This window comes from Nicotiana tabacum, chromosome 3 (assembly GCF_000715075.1).
Source record: "Nicotiana tabacum cultivar K326 chromosome 3, ASM71507v2, whole genome shotgun sequence".
In the NCBI taxonomy this organism is placed as follows: domain Eukaryota; kingdom Viridiplantae; phylum Streptophyta; class Magnoliopsida; order Solanales; family Solanaceae; genus Nicotiana; species Nicotiana tabacum.
Window position 1 is genome coordinate 169854389 of NC_134082.1, and position 17281 is coordinate 169871669.

The window sequence follows — 17281 nt, forward strand, 5'->3', positions numbered from 1 at the left end:
TTGACCCATGACTAGATGGTGTTATATACGCGTATATACGTATATTATATGTATATGGGATATGGGAAAAGGTTACGCCATTATATACGCACCACTACCTGATCAGCTGGTATACGTTGATGATTTGTCCACAGTGGCCGAGATGATATGATGGGATGCCCTTAGAGGCTTGATGATGTTCTAAACGCATATACCCATGCATGGTATGATATTTATACGCATATGCATGAGATTATAATATTAAATGATTCATAAAGCTATTTAGACTTACATGTCGAGTCTTTTACTCCATGTTTCTCTCGTGACTTTTATTTACTGATTTTCATTCCTTACATACTCGGTACATTATTTGTACTGACGTCCCTTTGCCTAGGAACACTGCGTTTTATGCCCGCATGTCTCGATAGACAGGTCGAGAGTCCTCCAAGTAGGCTATCAGCTCAGTGAAAGCTGTTGGTGCGCTCCATTTGCTCCAGAGTTGCTTATTTGGCCAGTATGATTTAAACGTGTATTGTTTGGTATAACGGCGCCCTGTCCCGACCTTTATGATATGTATGTACTCTTAGAGGCTTGTAGACAGATATCATGTATACCGATACTTGTATGACCTTATCTTAAGTATATAATGGATCACATTGGCCTTATAGGCCCGTATGTCACATGTATGAGTTGCTATATCACGTTGGGTCATTCTATGTCGGGTATTCTCTCATGTTTACTCTGGTTATCTCATGACGCCCCTTCTGGCCCACTTACCTATGATGATGTAATAAGAAAGATATGTTACGTTAGTACTCGGTTGAGTAAGATACCGGATGCCTGTTGTGGCCCATCAGTTTTGGTCGTAACAGTCACACACCGTATATGGGTGGGATGGATGAAATGGAGGTTAGCATCTGGAGTCCTGTGTGACAAGAAAGCGCCATCTATACTCAAAGGTAAGCTTTATAGAGTGGTAGTTAGACCGGCCATGTTGTATGGGGTAGAGTGTTGGCTGGTTAAGAACTCACATATACAGAAGATGAAAGTAGTAGAAATGAGAATGTTACGGTGGATGTGCGGGCACACTAAGATGAATAAGATTAGGAATGAAGATATTTGGGAGAATATGGGTGTGACTCCTATAGAAGACAGATGGTTCGGGCATGTGCGGAGGAGAAACCCTGATGTCCTGGTAAGAAGGTGTGAGTGATTGGATTTGGTGGGTACGAGAAGAGGTAGAGAGCGACCTAAGAAGTATTAGGGAGAGGTGATTAGGCAGGACATGGCGTTGCTTCAGATTTCCGAGGACATGGCCCTTAATAGGAAGGTATGGAGGTCGAGCATAGGGTTGTAGGTTAGGAGATAGTTTGGCATTTTTCTTCTTCGTACCGGGTGAGGGGCTAGTCTGATAGGGTTTGTCTTAGATTGCCAGAAGTTAACGTTGTATTCACACTATTCTTACACTTCTCATGGCACCGGTTCTTCTTTAGTGGTTATTGTTATTGCGTTTCATCTATTTTCTAGTTCTTATGATGTTGTTATTATTTATATGGTTTCTGTTGATAGTACTGATATATTGTCTCTTTTCCTCTTTTTCGTTTTCTTGAGCCGGGACTCTATCAGAAACAACCTCTATACTTTATTGGGGTAGAGGTAAGATCTGCGTACACACTACCCTGAGAACTCGCACCTGCTGGGATGTTGTTGTTTGCAATTTTGTTCGTGTTATTTCTTGAACCTTTTTATTTTATTTTTAGTGTCTGTTACACTCTGTTCGTAGGAAAAAGTTGGGGGGAATAAATTTACAAATATGTGGCTATGTGTAAGTTTTTTTGCCAATAAATCCTTGTCATATATATATATATATATATATAATGATTTTCATTTTAATTAAGTATATTTTTTCCTAGCCTTTTGTTCAATTTCTCTCATTTATTTCTCTGTAATTCCCGCAGTATCAGAATGGTCAATTTTTTTCTTTCTTTCTTTCTTGGTGTTGCACCTGATGCGTAGCAGCATTCTTTCCTCCTCCTTTGTTCTAGAGTGCAACAAAAGGAGAACTACTTGAATTATCAAAAGGACACGTCAATTTCACGGTGCAACCACAGCTCATCCAACAAATAAAAACCATTAAAATCAATGTTATTGAACTTAGGAAAAATGAAAAGAAAAAGAATTTTAACAAGTTTGTAAGATCATGAGAATTATACAAAAGTATACACCCAAAAGAAGTAGTAACTGATCTGGTGGCTAGAAAATAGCCTACCAAAAAATGAACTGACCAATGCTAACAGAATTTACAGAAGAATAACATGATATCTAGACTATCCAAAGAATGCTTTGATAACACAAGCACAACTCATTAGTAATTCAACAGGGAATACTTCACTCTTAGCACAATTTTTCCTTTATCAACCCCAAGTTTAGCTCCTGTTACCAACCAGTGCCCTGGTGCATCCTGTGGCCCCTTTGACATTTCTGTCATGTCTACAATCTTTGCCAATTTCCCCATTTGGCTGGAACTATCTCCTCTCTTGTTTTCGGCAGTTTTTTCGTTCACAAGTGATGTTGAAGAACCATCAATCCTTTGTACTGCTGATAGGTTTGATGGACTATGATCCCATACTGATCTTCTTATTGTACAACCAGGTACCTTGGAAAAAAGGAGTTTCAAATGCAAGACACTCTTGGCACCAAAATTCCAAAAACCAAGCTGAGCCCCCGTCACAATGTAAACACCAGAGAGATCTCCAATGGAAGTCTCAGTGTGTTCAATAGGTGCTGTGCTTACGTGGGAGAAATTCTTCCACTTGATTGGTTCAAACCATCTGCTATCCTGCTCCTCGGGACCTTTCCATTTTGGTGCACCTATAGCCATGTGTGTGTCCCAGTGGGGTTGAAGGATCTTAGGAAGGGAAACGAGGTGCTGCAAATTGACTGAAAGACGGTTCTGCTTGCTACCTTCTAGGCTGAGCCTGAGCCCTGTCACTGGCTTACGCCCCACTGTCACCTGAAAATATGGCGCTGTGATTTAGACTTGCAATGAGTTGATATTAATCAGCATCTATCTAGACTAGATTTCCATATTGATAACCATCCACCAACCTACTAGATCAGCTAGCCAATAAAGCATTTTTATTTGCAAGAGCTTCCAAGTGTACAATGTTCATTGTCGGAAGCACAATATATTTTGTAGTTTCTTGTTTGTTTAACTGATAAGCCCCTTGATATTATGCTTAGATCCAGCTCTTTATTGTGATATAAGAATTCTAAGTCATATTAATAAGTCGCTCTCTTATAATGATAATGGTTGGGAATATCCGAACAGTAGTCTGCTGATTAAACAATCATTTACGAATGGTAACAAAGCATTTCAATAGTGTTACAGCGTAAATGAAGTGAGGGAGCACGGCTTGGTTTGAGAATGTTGGAGGGTCTCACTAAGGCAAACTTGCTTTACATATGTGCCCATGATTTACCAGGGCAAGTTGCTCAAAATGCATGTATATGCTTGTGCACGCACAAGTATATTCAATTTTTGTTTCCATTAAACCCTTTCGATTTTGTAGTCTGCCAGTTGTCTATAAGCTTACTACATATGAATACAGCATGAACTTACAGTTGCATCAACCTTTGGTTTCAGTGTGCTGAGTCATTATGATTGTAAAATATAATATTGGTTGATTAAAAAGAAAATTAGCAGGACACGGCATGATAACAAGTGACATAATGGACTTGCGCTGGATTAATCAAACATTCTTTAGAACTAGTCCAAGTTGTACTTCTTTGTTTTAGTCCTAATAAGCAAAAGGCACGTCATGCAAATTTGGAAAAGCAAGATCCTTCCGCAATTTAATGTCAGATGTTTCAGCAATTGCCATGTGATATGTTCAGAAATCTGGACAAAATTATGAAGAATACCTGATCTGGGCTAATATACAGCTTAGGACTCATCAAACTGAATTGTAGGGAAGCACATACAGGCTCCTTTCTTTGCAAGTTATTTTGCTCTGGAGCCCACACACGAGCTATTTGGTAATCTAAGAAATATTGTAAATCTTCTATTGGTGGCTTGTCTGGAAAATTATAATGAAATACATCAGACAATGAAAAACATATTTTGAGAAGTATGACACATATTTAGAACACAGCAGGGGATTTCCTACGCACACACAGGCATGAAAATAATTCACATATCAGATTTTCAGTCTCCAATCTCCATCTCCAGACACAGGCTTTTCCCAAGGATACGGACCCCGAAATTCCATCAACTCAGATGCTGCGTAAACCTTTGCTCTTAAGAACATAACAAATTCAGTATATGGCTTTTCTGATACTCCCTCTGTCCATTTGATAGAACATCATCACTATTTGTGATTCAAATATTTCTTTAACTGAGTACATCCTCTTCAAACGTTTTCAACTACTTTTATAACAATTGTGAGTACTTTGGTAATTTCTATTTATGTAGTATTATTTTTAAAATTCAAGGAAAATGATCGATTTCACACCGAGAAATAGATGCATTGACCCTTGTCATGCTCTTTGGGTCAGCTGGAGTACTATTTGAGATGTATCTGAAGATGAAAGAGTAACCAACAAGAGCAACAGTATAATCATTCTGAACTACCACTTTTATGATCATTCTGGACTACCACTATTGCTATTGTCCTACACTTCTGGCTCATTTAATTTAGAAAACAATAGAGAATGAATCACAATCTGCAACTGCAAACGAAGAGGAAAGAATAGTGATATGATACAACACTCACATTCCAAGTATAACTCAATTGCACGGCTCAGGTACTTTATTCCAGGCACCTCTTCAAGCAATGACACAATAGGAGTAAATGTCATGTTGATCACATCTGGTGATGTTTCTACAGTCCTTGCCCACTTTTCATGACTCTGCTCCAGGTCATCACCTCCTCTTCTGCGGAAAATAACTGTAACGTCCTGCCAGAGGGAAATTCCAATAATTTTACATGTTCAATTTATAGCATAAGGGGGTAAGTCAAAGAAAGAGAATTTTAAGAAGTCGGCTAAGCACTATTGTGTCCAAGAGCCTATCATTTGAAACATAAGTTGTGCTAACCTTGTCCTTGTATCTTAAAGGTCCGGCACTTGAGAGATTCTTCAAATCGGAGAATCTCTGATCTCCAATGTCTTTCACATAGTCTTCAATGTCTGAAACTGATAAAGGAGATGACTGGTGCTGTTTAATATAAACTACATCCCTACCACCAATAGTCGCGGAGGTGACAATATGGGTGCCATAGTTTTCAATAAAGCTGAGAGAAGGACTTCAATGTCAGAAAAGAACAAAGAATTGGTCTAAGAAAATGAATTAAGTTCCTTGAATTGAACTGGGATCAATGATGTTATTTCTCATACAGATATTGTCATATTGATAAAGAGGAAGTACTTTAAAAGCAGAAAAATCAGAATCCAGCACATTTGGGAATAATATATATCTACAATTTCCCATACAGAAGTTCAGGGCATAAGAAGCTTGAGCTCAGTAAGAAAAAAGGTTTCTAGCTGCAGACAGCTGTTCAGGTGACAGCAGATAAGAGCCTAAAGGATTAAAATCTGGAAATGCAACAAATCGACAATGGCACTGGAATACAACCAACTATATCACCCTCTTCTCAAGGTTATGCTATTAAAAAGAAAGTAAGAAAGTTGCAACAAGTCACAAAATTGACAAAGGCAGCTGTTTATATTCTTCCCTGAGCATTAGAACGACAAACCGAATGCGCTAATACCTTAAGAATAAAAGAAAATCATATTGTGCCATTCAAAATCAACATGTTCAAATGTGCTGATGTGAGATAATTCACCTTGCCAGCGATGCAGGATCCCAAGAGTATGGAACAGCGCGCTTGATTTCATCCCGCAGAAGTAAATCTAGCTTTACTAATCTGACTGTATAGAGTGGGATAACATGTCCAATCATGGCAAGGGATTTAGTAGCTGCTGCATCATGTTGCCATGAACCAGTGAAGTTAAACATGGCATTAAAACTCCCAAGTGGAACATCTTCAGATATATTCGACATTGCATTGAAGTACTTTGCCATCTGGAAATTGAAGCATGAGGGATTTCACATACATAAATAATGAGATAGCTGTAAACCATAAACCCTTCCCGCAAGTTCTTTCCTCTTCTTTTTTTCGTGAAGGAGAATAGACAATGAGACAGATAGGCTAGCTACTCTATTATATTGAAAAAGGAGACGGATAGCTACTCTAACCACTTCTCGCTAGGAATTTGGTTATCAATTATCATTATATTGAGAAAGGAGACAGCTTCTCATCAGTAATTCATGTTTTTAACAGTGACGTCTTTAAGAAGTTTAAGACATCCGAATCAGTGATTCTCTGACGAGTTCAAGATTTGAACTGATTTGCTCTAGATTTTACTACATTGTGTACATGTGTAATTAGGTAAAGTGCCATGATCCAAATAACGGAGGAACTATCAAAATGTGAACATAGACTAGAGGAAGCATCATGAAATTGTCCAGTAATTTAATATACACACTAAATCACAAGGGTGCACAATCACTATGATCTACTAATCCAAATCTCCAATAAGCCTCAACTCGAATCTTTTAGGACCTTCATACCAAAACAAGAAATTAAAACAATACTTATTGGCTATTATTTAACAAATGCAGAAACAATTACCCACTAAACAAAATCTAAAAAACTCGGGAAAAAAAATACAATTTAACACATCATCTAAAAACCCCAAAAAATGAGGACCATGGACTTAATCTAATAGTACTAAACTGATTAAGCAATACAAATCATGATATTCAGATAAAAATATGAGCTTTAAACAATACCTAGAAACTGAACACTAACCTCATGGAAGGTACAAACAGGTGTGGCCTCGATATTTCTCATCCCAAGTGAAATTTCAATATCCGCTGTAACATTTGGAATCAAAACACCAACCCCATCTGGGACCAAAAGATCCACACGATTTGCTTCATCAAGATGAACTAAACGAGAACCTGGTGTCCCTTTACAGTACAGAAGCCTAATATCAGAAGTGACATCAAACCCTCTACCCAAAGCTTGGATTGAGTTGCTGAGAGTAGTAATCAAAGCATCTGAGGCTAAACAAGAAGACTTGTTGGGATTTGAATCCATTGTTCATTTGCAAGAAGTAACACAGCTGACTGATGATGATGATGATGACTTGTTCTTCATTCAAATTCCAGAAAAATTATCAAGAATTGATAAAGATTGAAACTTTATGCTTTATTTCAATGAAAAGGTAATTTCCCTTTTCTTTTTTTTGATTGTTCGAATTGTTTTTTCCTCTTTTTTGGCTGTTTTTGAATGTTGTTGTTTGGTGAGTCAGAGGTTGGACTTTGGACTTTGTGAATTGGTTGGTTGTTTGTTTGTTTGTTCATTTGAATGCAATGAAATGATGGCACATAAAACGCGTTTGCTTTGGTGATTCTCCAGTTGACCAGTCATCCATTTTCTTTCTTCAACCTTTTGCTTTTGTGGTAAAAGAAACAGAAAATGCTGCCTTATTTTTTTGTTTTACCAACTTATAAAAAAGCAAAAAATACCATTGACTATTTTTTGCAAGTGAAAAAGAAGGGTAAACGTTGAGTACTTATTTTGTTTTATTTTTCTTTTCAATTTAAAGGAAGCTTCTTCCAACAATAAATTCTTATCTGAAGTCAAAAAAGAGAGTTTCTTCTATGTCAAGAGCAAAACATTGAGCTAGAATCGTGTGATGTCCAATAGTTTTGACTCTTTAAGTACGTTTGATTATCGATGGCAAGCAGATGCGGATTCAAAATTTTGCGAACATGGGCGTACCGCTGCTTTTAAAATAAATATTTAGTTTGATGATACAAAATTATACTGCCACAACTTACGAACAAAAAATAGTTAATTTTATTATTACAAAAAATTATCCTTAGTTTAGTTTTCATACAGTCAAAAAAAGAAAAAGAAATAAGAAAATCAAGCAAAAATTTTAGAGGGATTTGATCCAACGACTTAAGTCAACAAGGATTAAGGGGCCAAAACCAATGTACCATTTCTCCTCTTTTTATCATGGGAGCCCTCAAGTAATAATAACTCTTTCCATCACAAGGAATTCTTTTATAATATTATTTTATATTCAAAAAATGTAACACGCATCAAAGTAAAGCAAAATCAACTGTTATATTAAGAATATTTAAAGTTACATGACTTTTGGTTGATAAGAGTTTGAGTCTTTATGTGATACTTTTGATGATAGAACATAAGAACACACGTTTGATTCAATAGCTAAACATGAAACGTTATGGCAAAATAGCTAAAATGACATGAAAAAGAAATAAATATAGAGTTGTCAAGGTAGTAAGAAGGGGAAGAAGTTATGGATTATGTGCACGCTATTTGCTTCATGTGATTGTCCTTTCTTAAATAGGATCAAAGGATGTGAGATTCAAAATGTTTTATTGGTACTCCCTCTGTTCAGTTTATGTGAACCTATTTCCTTTTTGGTCCGTTCCAAAAAGACCCTTTCTTTTGGAAGTAATTTAGCTTGACCACAAATTTCAAAAATTTTCATTTATTCTTAAACTACTTGCTCAGTCAAACAGGTTCACATAAATTGGAACGAAGGGAGTAATTCTAATGTTAATTCCCAAAGCTGGGACAGTAACCAATGGTCTCCAGTTGTATCCATACATCATGAGATACCATTTGCTTGGAATGGCCTCCTCCAAAGTAGCATCTGAAAAGCTGTTGAAATTAGTAATGATACCATTGCTTCAAATTTGTATGAATGTTTCATTTCAGACCTCTTTTACATTCTCATATGCTATATTGCAAATAAAATGTGCACCTTTTAACGTTCTGGTATAGGCTATTACAAGTATTTGAACATCACCTTCTATCAGTAAGGAAACAACAACCCCACATATATAGTACCTGGGCCGGATCTACACTTAATTTGCCGATCCGGCAGAAACCAATAGCTTTGGTATAGACTATAGACCTTGTATTCGTGTTAAGAAATTATCCAGAACCAAGAGAGCAAAAAGGGTTGTGGTACAGAACTCATAACCTTAAAATTATGGATCCGTTTTTTGTTAACAGTCCTAACAAAATCTGCTACCCTTTTTTTCACTATCTTGATCTGACTGCGAATTTAAGCTGATGAAGAGGGAGAACATTCTGTTCCTGTAATATTGGATGAATGTGTAGGTGGTTGACTTTGGCTCGAGCTGAGCATCGGGCCATACTTGTCCCTTAACCCTTGAAAATTGAGATGATCATCACAATCATCATAGAATCTTGATTCCACGTTAAACTCAGGAAGGTCAAGATGATCTTCAAGAATTCTGATTACTGCAGACATAGTTGGCCTAAGTGCTGGAGACGGATTGGTACATAGCAAAGCTACGTTTATCATCCTTAGAGCCTCATCCTGCTTCAAATCTGAACCCAATGTTTCATCTACTAAGTCCATCAATTTTCCTTGCCTTTGTAGAACAACAGCCTGAATATTGGAATTGAATAAAATGCAAGATACTAGTTCAATAGTGTGCAACTTAGGAATTAATATCAGGGATTCTGATTCCTTACCCAATCGAGAAGGCAGACAAATTTCTCATTGGGGCGATATGTCATAATGCTCTTCCCAGCAGCAATCTCTAACGCAACAACTCCAAAGCTGTAGACGTCTGCTTTGTAGGTCAAGTATCCCCATAGTGCATATTCAGGTGCCATGTATCCTCTGCAGAACGGAGTGACAACTTTAGATTCATGCATGAGGACTATTAGGTAAAAGACATATAAATGTTCAAATCCTGATCAAGGTTTCTAAAAGTGATATCAACTTCATGCCTGATATTCAGAATGTCAAGAACGATAGATTGAGACGAAATGCAAGTAAAAGATCATTGGCAGCCAGTTACCATTTTTATACCTAAAAATTGAAGCAATGCAATCAGCACCAGAAATATGATCAAGCATCCGAATGAGCCTTCTTTAAGGGCAGCCAGGCTATTATATCTTAGTCCTTGTAACTTCACCTCACTTTCTTGGTTAAGAATACATACAACTACTATGGCAATTTGCCTTGTATAATATATCCAAAATGCAAGAAAGAGCGAATGTAAGGATTCTAGAGATCTTAAATGTATATATGCTGCATGGATGAGAACAGCATATAGACCTATATCAATAATTATCATTGCAGAAAATTATGAGTTATGACATGTAGAATTTACCGCAGTGTGACCATCCAATAGATTTATTTCTTACTCGAAGAACTCAAGAACGTAAACATGAATGAGAGACTTGTCAGAAAACTCACATGGTTCCAGCAACTCTAGTGCTGATATGTGTGTTATCCTCATCGTCAAGTTTGGCCAGACCAAAGTCAGAAATCTTCGGGTTTAGTTTATTGTCAAGAAGAATATTTGTTGCTTTGATGTCCCTATGAACAATTTTTAATGACGATTCTTCGTGTAGGAAAGCTAAGCCTTTTGCTATCCCAATGCAGATTTTTTGCCTGGTTGGCCAATCTATTTTGAGCCGATGTTCTTCTGGACCTGCATTTTGATGTGAACTAAATATCTATATTGACTTCTCATTCTGAACTCTTTCATTAATTACAAAAGAGTTGTTCTTGTTCATTTTAGCTTATGTTCTGTTTGACGTGTAACTAAAACAATGAACAAGGATATTAGATTACCAAATAAAGCACGGGCGAGGCTATTGTTCTCCAAGTACTCATACACCAGTAGCAGTTGATTTCCCTCAGCACAACATCCATATAGTTTGACGAGATTTGGGTGCTGTAAGCCAGAGATCATACCTATCTCATTTACAAACTCACGGTTCCCTTGCTTTGATTTGGATGAAAGCTGCTTAACAGCAATAACTGTACCATCCAATAGTGTACCCTGCTCATTAATATAAGGAAAAAATAAAATGTAATGGAGGTTGTCTATACGTAGTATCCACGTCTAGATGTTGTAGCTAAGCCAAAAAAATTGAAAGCATGTGAGAGGTCAGGTTGAGATTCACCTTGTAGACAGAGCCAAAACCACCTTCCCCGATCTTATTTGCAGCATCAAAATTGTCTGTGGCAACTTTGATTTGTCTGATGGTAAATACACCAGTCAGTAGATCTAGTCCTCTTAATTCTGTACATTTAAAGAAAAAGAGAACATTTAAAAGGTGTAATGCTTCCATATAATGTGGAAAATATGTAATATCAAATGCATATTTCCATAATGTTTCTTGTTTTCAAAATCCCTAAGTTTCATTTAGATTAGATTTTTTCAGGAAATCATGGAGAGCAAACCATATGCAAGTTTTATGTATTTAAAACATAAGACATTGAAATAGGGCTGCTCGGCTGTAGCATCACCTTCTTCCTTTGATATCCTGTTTCTGCTTCTCCTCCAAGAAACAAACAATATCGCGAAAATGAGAATTAACGAGGCCGTCACTGCTCCAGCTATGATGTGAACTATCTTTTTGTGATTAGCACGGGGCTTGAAATCTATGATATTGAAAAGAAGAAGAGCAAGAGTGTAAAGTCCACTTGCATTTGTTTGTATGCAATCTTAAAGTGTCTGAGGAAAAATATGAAGTCATTTGTTTAAGCTCTCTGTGTTGCGGAAGCCAAATGTATATAGTGTGAATAAGTCACAACTACTATACCAAAAATTATGACAGCCACCAAATAATAAATAAGACAATAAAGCAACAATAAAGGGAACACCAGAATTTACGAGGTTCGGCTAATTTTGCCTACTCCTCGGACACAACCAATATTTTATTTCACTCCAAAAATACAAGTGAAATAATACTAAAGAGAGAAATACAAATGCCTTAAACAGATGAGAAGGCAAATGAGAAGTGTGTTTAAATCCTAAACATTAAGCCTTCTTTTATAGGGGGGAAATCCCCCCAACCCTTCTCTTCCCACCGATGTGGGACAAATAGTTTTGCCAAATTCAACAAATCTCCACCTTGGCAAAATTCCACATCTTCAATTTTCTCTCAATAACAAATTTTGATTGTGTCTTCATCTTCAATCTTCAGTTTTCAACAATGTTGATCAAATCCAAACAATGTTGAAACTTGACCGCAGTCACCACCTTTGTCAGCATATCAGCATGATTCTCCGTAGTATGAATTTTCTTCACCGTGACTCCACCTTCTTCTATGATTTCTCGTACGAAATGATACCGAACATCAATGTGCTTCGTCCTTGCATGATAAACTTGGTTCTTCGCTAATTGAATAGCACTTTGACTATCACAAAAAATTGTGATACCTTTTTGTTCAACACCAAGCTCCTTTAGCAATCCTTGAAGCCAAACTGCCTCTTTCACAGCCTCTGTAATAGCCATGTACTCTGCCTCTGTTGTAGACAAAGCAACTGTTGACTGCAAAGTAGACTTCCAACTAACTGGTGCCTTTGCAAAAGTAAACACATAACCAGTAGTTGATCTTCGTTTGTCCAGATCACCCGCAAAATCTGAGTCACAATATCCAACTACAGACTGATTGTCTTCCTGCTCAAAAACTAACCTGACATCTATAGTATTATGAATATACCGTAGAATCCACTTCACAGCTTGCCAATGCTCCTTCCCTGGATTGTGCATATATCTGCTAATAACTCCAACAGCTTGTGAAATATCAGGCCTTGTGCAAACCATTGCATACATCAAGCTACCAACAGCATTTGCGTATGGTACCTTTGACATATACTCTCGTTCAGCTTCATCCATTGGCGACATAATAGTACTTAGCTTAAAATGGGAAGCAAGTGGAGTACTAACTGGCTTAGTCTTGTCATCTATGCCAAAACGTTGAAGTACTCTCTTCAAATATTCCTTTTGAGATAAACAAAGTTTCTTTGAACGTTTATCTCTAATTATCTCCATGCCAAGAATTTTCTTTGCCTCACCCAAATCCTTCATCTCGAACTCCTTCTTCAGTTGAATCTTCAACTTATCAATTTCTTCCGAATTCTTGGAAGCTATCAACATATCATCAACATATAGGAGAAGATATACAAAGGAACCATCTTTAAGCTTGTGCAAATACACACAATGATCGTATTTGCTTCTCTTGTACCCTTGCCGCAACATAAACTCGTCAAATCGCTTGTACCATTGTCTAGAAGATTGTTTCAATCCGTACAACGATTTTTCAAGTTTGCACACCATATTTTCTTTTCCAGCAACTTTGAATCCTTTTGGCTGAGTCATGTAGATTTCCTCCTCCAAGTTTCCATGTAAAAACGCAGGTTTTACATCCATCTGAACTAGTTCCAAATCCAATTGTGCTACCAAAGCCAACATAATTCTAATGGAGGAATGTTTTACAACTGGAGAAAACACTTCATTATAATCAATTCCCTCCTTTTGAGCATATCCTTTGGCCACCAATCTTGCTTTGTAGTGAACATCTACTTGGATAGGAAATCCTTCTTTCTTTGCAAATACCCATTTGCACCCAATTGCTTTCTTTCCCTTCGGGAGATTTGCCAATCTCCATGTATGATTCTGATGAAGGGACTGTATTTCATCATTCATGGCAATCCTCCACTTATCTTCTTCTGAACTTTGGACAGCATCTTTATAAGTGGTAGGAACATCATCAGCTACAATTGAGGTTGCACAAGCAACCGTCTCTATGAGACGAACAGGTTTCGTTATTGTTTTTTTTGGCCTGCTGGTTGCTATTGATTCAAGTTGTTGTTGAGGTTCCTGAGTTGGAATCTCCTCTACTGGATCTCCTTCCAGAGGGTAATCTTCATTTGTTTCCTCCTCTGCTTCTTGTGTAGGAAAAATAAATTTTCCCTCAAACTCCACCTGCTTACAAGCACCTTCATTTTGTTTGGTATCTTCTGTTACCTTATTTACCATAGCAGATTCATCAAAGGTAACATCCCTGCTGAATATTACTTTCTTTGTCATAGGACACCATAAGCGATATCCTTTGACTCCAGAAGTAATTCCCATAAAAATAGCCTTTTTTGCCCTTGGATCCAATTTTGACTCCGTCACATGATAATATGCAGTTGAGCCAAACACGTGCAAAGAGTTATAATCTATAGCAGGTTTTCCATACCATTTTTCAAATGGTGTCTTGCCATCAATAGCAGCAGATGGTAAGCGATTAATGAGGTGGCATGCATATGTAACTGCCTCAGCCCAAAATTCTTTGCCCAAGCCAGCATTGGACAACATACACCGTACCTTCTCCAGCAAGGTCTGGTTCATACGTTCTGCCACTCCATTCTGTTGTGGTGTATGTCTAACAGTGAAGTGTCGGACGATGCCATCATTTTCACAGACCTTATTGAAATGATCACTTTTGTATTCACCTCCATTGTTTGTGCGAATACACTTGATCCTCTTGCCTGTTTGATTCTCCACCATCGTCTTCCATTTGAGAAAAATTCCCAACACTTCATCTTTGCTCTTCATTGTATACACCCATACTCTTCGGGAAAAATCATCAACAAAGGTTATAAAATAGTGCTTCCCACCCAATGAAGGTGTTTTGGAAGGACCCCAAACATCAGAGTGTACATAATCCAAAATGCCTTTAGTATTATGGATCGCTGTACCAAATTTAACCCTTGTCTGTTTCACTTTGACACAATGCTCACAAAACTCCAAGTTGCAAGCCTTTACTCCTTTTAACAATCCTTGATCTGATAGAGTTTTCAAGGATTTTCCTCCAGCATGTCCCAAGCGCATGTGCCATAGCTTGGTTGCTTCTGCTTCTTTGTCATCACTGGATGTCACTGTCGCTGTCCCAATAACTGTACTGCCACGATAGCGGTACATATTATTATTCTTCCGATTAGCCTTCATTACCACTAGTGCACCAGAGCATACTCTCATCACTCCATTTTCTGCAATGATTTTGAACCCTTTTGATTCTAGGGCTCCCACAGAGATGAGATTCTTTTTCAAATCCGGTACATATCGAACATCTGTCAATGTTCTGATCATTCCATCATGGTTCCTTAATCGTATTGAACCAATGCCATATGAGGTAAGAGGGCTGTTATCCGCTATGTGGACGACTCCATATTCTCCTTCTTGAAATTCCACGAACCAGTCCCTGTTGGGACACATATGATAGCTACAAGCCGAGTCCATCAACCATATGTCTGATGATGTTGATGACTCTGTTGTAACTAATGAGAAGTCTGAATCATCACAATCAGCTACATTTGAATCCATAATAGCCTTCTTTGCCCTTGGATCCAATTTTGACTCCGTCACATGATAATATGTGTCACACCTCCTTTTTACGTACCCGGAGAGGGCGCAGGGGAGTTTTTCCAATTAAAGGACAATCGAAACGGGATTTTTTTATTTATTTCAGAGTCTCCACTTGGGAGATTTTAGGGTGTCCCAAGTCACCAATTTTAATCCCGAATCGAGGAAAAGAATGACTCTATATTACAGTCTGCGTACTAGAAATCCGGATAAGGAATTCTGTTAACCCGGGAGAAGGTGTTAGGCATTCCCGAGTTCCGTGGTTCTAGCACGGTCGCTCAATTGTTATATTCGGCTTGATTATCTGATTTTATACAAGTGTGAACTTATGTGCAAAATTTTAAACTTTTGATCGCTTTTATCATTTACTGTTTTTATCAAGAATTGCAACGTTGTAAAAATGTATCTCGAACCGCGTTACAATCAATGTACCCGTGGTCGTCGACACATATTGACTCCGTTGAGATTTGGATTTGGGTCACATCAATGTGCACCCGAGTTTACGAAGGTAAGATTTATTAAGGCGCGTCCTAAAGAGTCTAACGTATTGTTATTTTAGGAGGGTTGTGAGATTTGCTAAACAACCCGTCCTGTAAACTAAATGCTTCAATAATATACATTTAACAAGGGCCCCGCATCTGCGTTTTGTTTATTTTATCGAGGCTCATCTCGTTGTTATTTTTAAAGGATATCCTATAGCAACTACGTTTCTTGTCGTGTTTGTCTCTATCAATTGAAAGCAGTAAATAGCCTTAGTCGATTACATGCTTGCGAGCTTATTTATAACAGGATTTAAAGTGCTTTTACAGAATAATAAAACGTGACTGCACTTATGGACAACTAGTCGAAAATTATGGGCCCAAACCTAGCTCATGCGAGATGGCCAGACTTGGGCCCCTGTTTTTCCGATACAGGCCTAGCTGATTTGTTTCGATTTGGGCTCGGCCTTCCTGAGGTTGAGGCCTAGAACTGATTCTTTGTTCTTTATCAATTTATATGTGACAATCTGGCAAAAGGGGAAAGAACTTTAACTCATGTGGATAGTTTTCCTATTTAGCCTACATTAGAGAATATACTACACCATCAGACTAAGTCTAAAATACAACTTATTACACTGGGAATGTTTTTCACCTAACAGCATACATACATGACTATCATTCATTAACCTACATTGATATACTGAGCATGTAGGCTACTTCTATTATCCAAACGAAAATGTAACTATTTCATGACATTTAATGTAACAGTTCATGTATATATAAAAACAATCTGCAGGTCCTCTCTTTTGCACTCATGCTCAAACTCTCAGTTACATTGGTGGTATCAATTGTGTACCTGGTAAGGAAAGGAAAGGAAGAAAGGAATGATCAGCTGGGCAGTATGCAGTAAACACAGCAACAACAGGTACACAGCAACAGCACAACAACAAACCAACAACCAAATGTTTTCCACAATCCACGAACAACCAACAATAATTCCCAGAACAAAAGAAACCAGCAAATGGTCGAGTGCCAAACCAGTAATTCCAGACGAAGAGTAATGAAACCCCAGAAGTAAAAGAGTGTTCAATGCAGCAAATACCAACAATTCAGCAACCAACAAACAGCTCAGTCAATGCAGATGACAGAACTTGGCCAAGACAGCTTGACCAATATGAATTCTTATTCAACTTTCAGATGGTGTTTGGTTATAATCTATTTGGAAACTAACTTATGTTTTTCAGCTTTCTTTAAACTCAGTAAACCTTTCTTCAGACTAAAAGTTTCAGCTTTAAGACTAAAAATTCCAGCCTTTTGTTTTTTCCTTTTTTGAAGACTAAAAGTCCAGCCCCTTTTAATTCTCGAATGGCCTATTTATAAGCCAAATGTCCAAGTGCAGCTGAGCTGCCCTCGTGCTGCAACTTGCAGCCTGCCCATACCCTGTTAAACCCATGCTTGAGCATCTCTTGATGCCAGCCATTTGCTCCCCATGCCTGGTTTATTCTTTAATCCAGGATTATGGGCT

The 17281-nt window shown here is 37.7% G+C and overlaps 2 protein-coding genes across 2 annotated transcripts in view; both read right to left on the bottom strand.

Moving 5' to 3' along the window:
* Positions 1 to 2103: 2103 nt before the first annotated feature.
* Positions 2104 to 7422, bottom strand: LOC107810351 (MACPF domain-containing protein CAD1). Its single transcript, XM_016635113.2, has 6 exons — positions 6855 to 7422; positions 5826 to 6064; positions 5078 to 5273; positions 4755 to 4938; positions 3904 to 4058; positions 2104 to 2992 (listed from the first exon to the last, which is right to left on the bottom strand). The coding sequence occupies exons 1-6, from the start codon at positions 7143 to 7145 to the stop codon at positions 2345 to 2347; spliced, it is 1713 nt and encodes a 570-aa protein (XP_016490599.1). The 5' UTR covers positions 7146 to 7422; the 3' UTR covers positions 2104 to 2344.
* A 1328-nt stretch (positions 7423 to 8750) lies between these two features.
* Positions 8751 to 17281, bottom strand: part of LOC107773648 (putative LRR receptor-like serine/threonine-protein kinase At1g07650) — a 44483-nt gene continuing 35952 nt past the window's right edge. Inside the window, 6 exon segments of the mRNA XM_075250200.1 lie at positions 8751 to 9507; positions 9594 to 9744; positions 10327 to 10564; positions 10708 to 10918; positions 11043 to 11161; positions 11389 to 11523. Coding sequence (XP_075106301.1) covers positions 9157 to 9507; positions 9594 to 9744; positions 10327 to 10564; positions 10708 to 10918; positions 11043 to 11161; positions 11389 to 11523 — 1205 coding nt within the window. The 3' untranslated portion in view covers positions 8751 to 9156.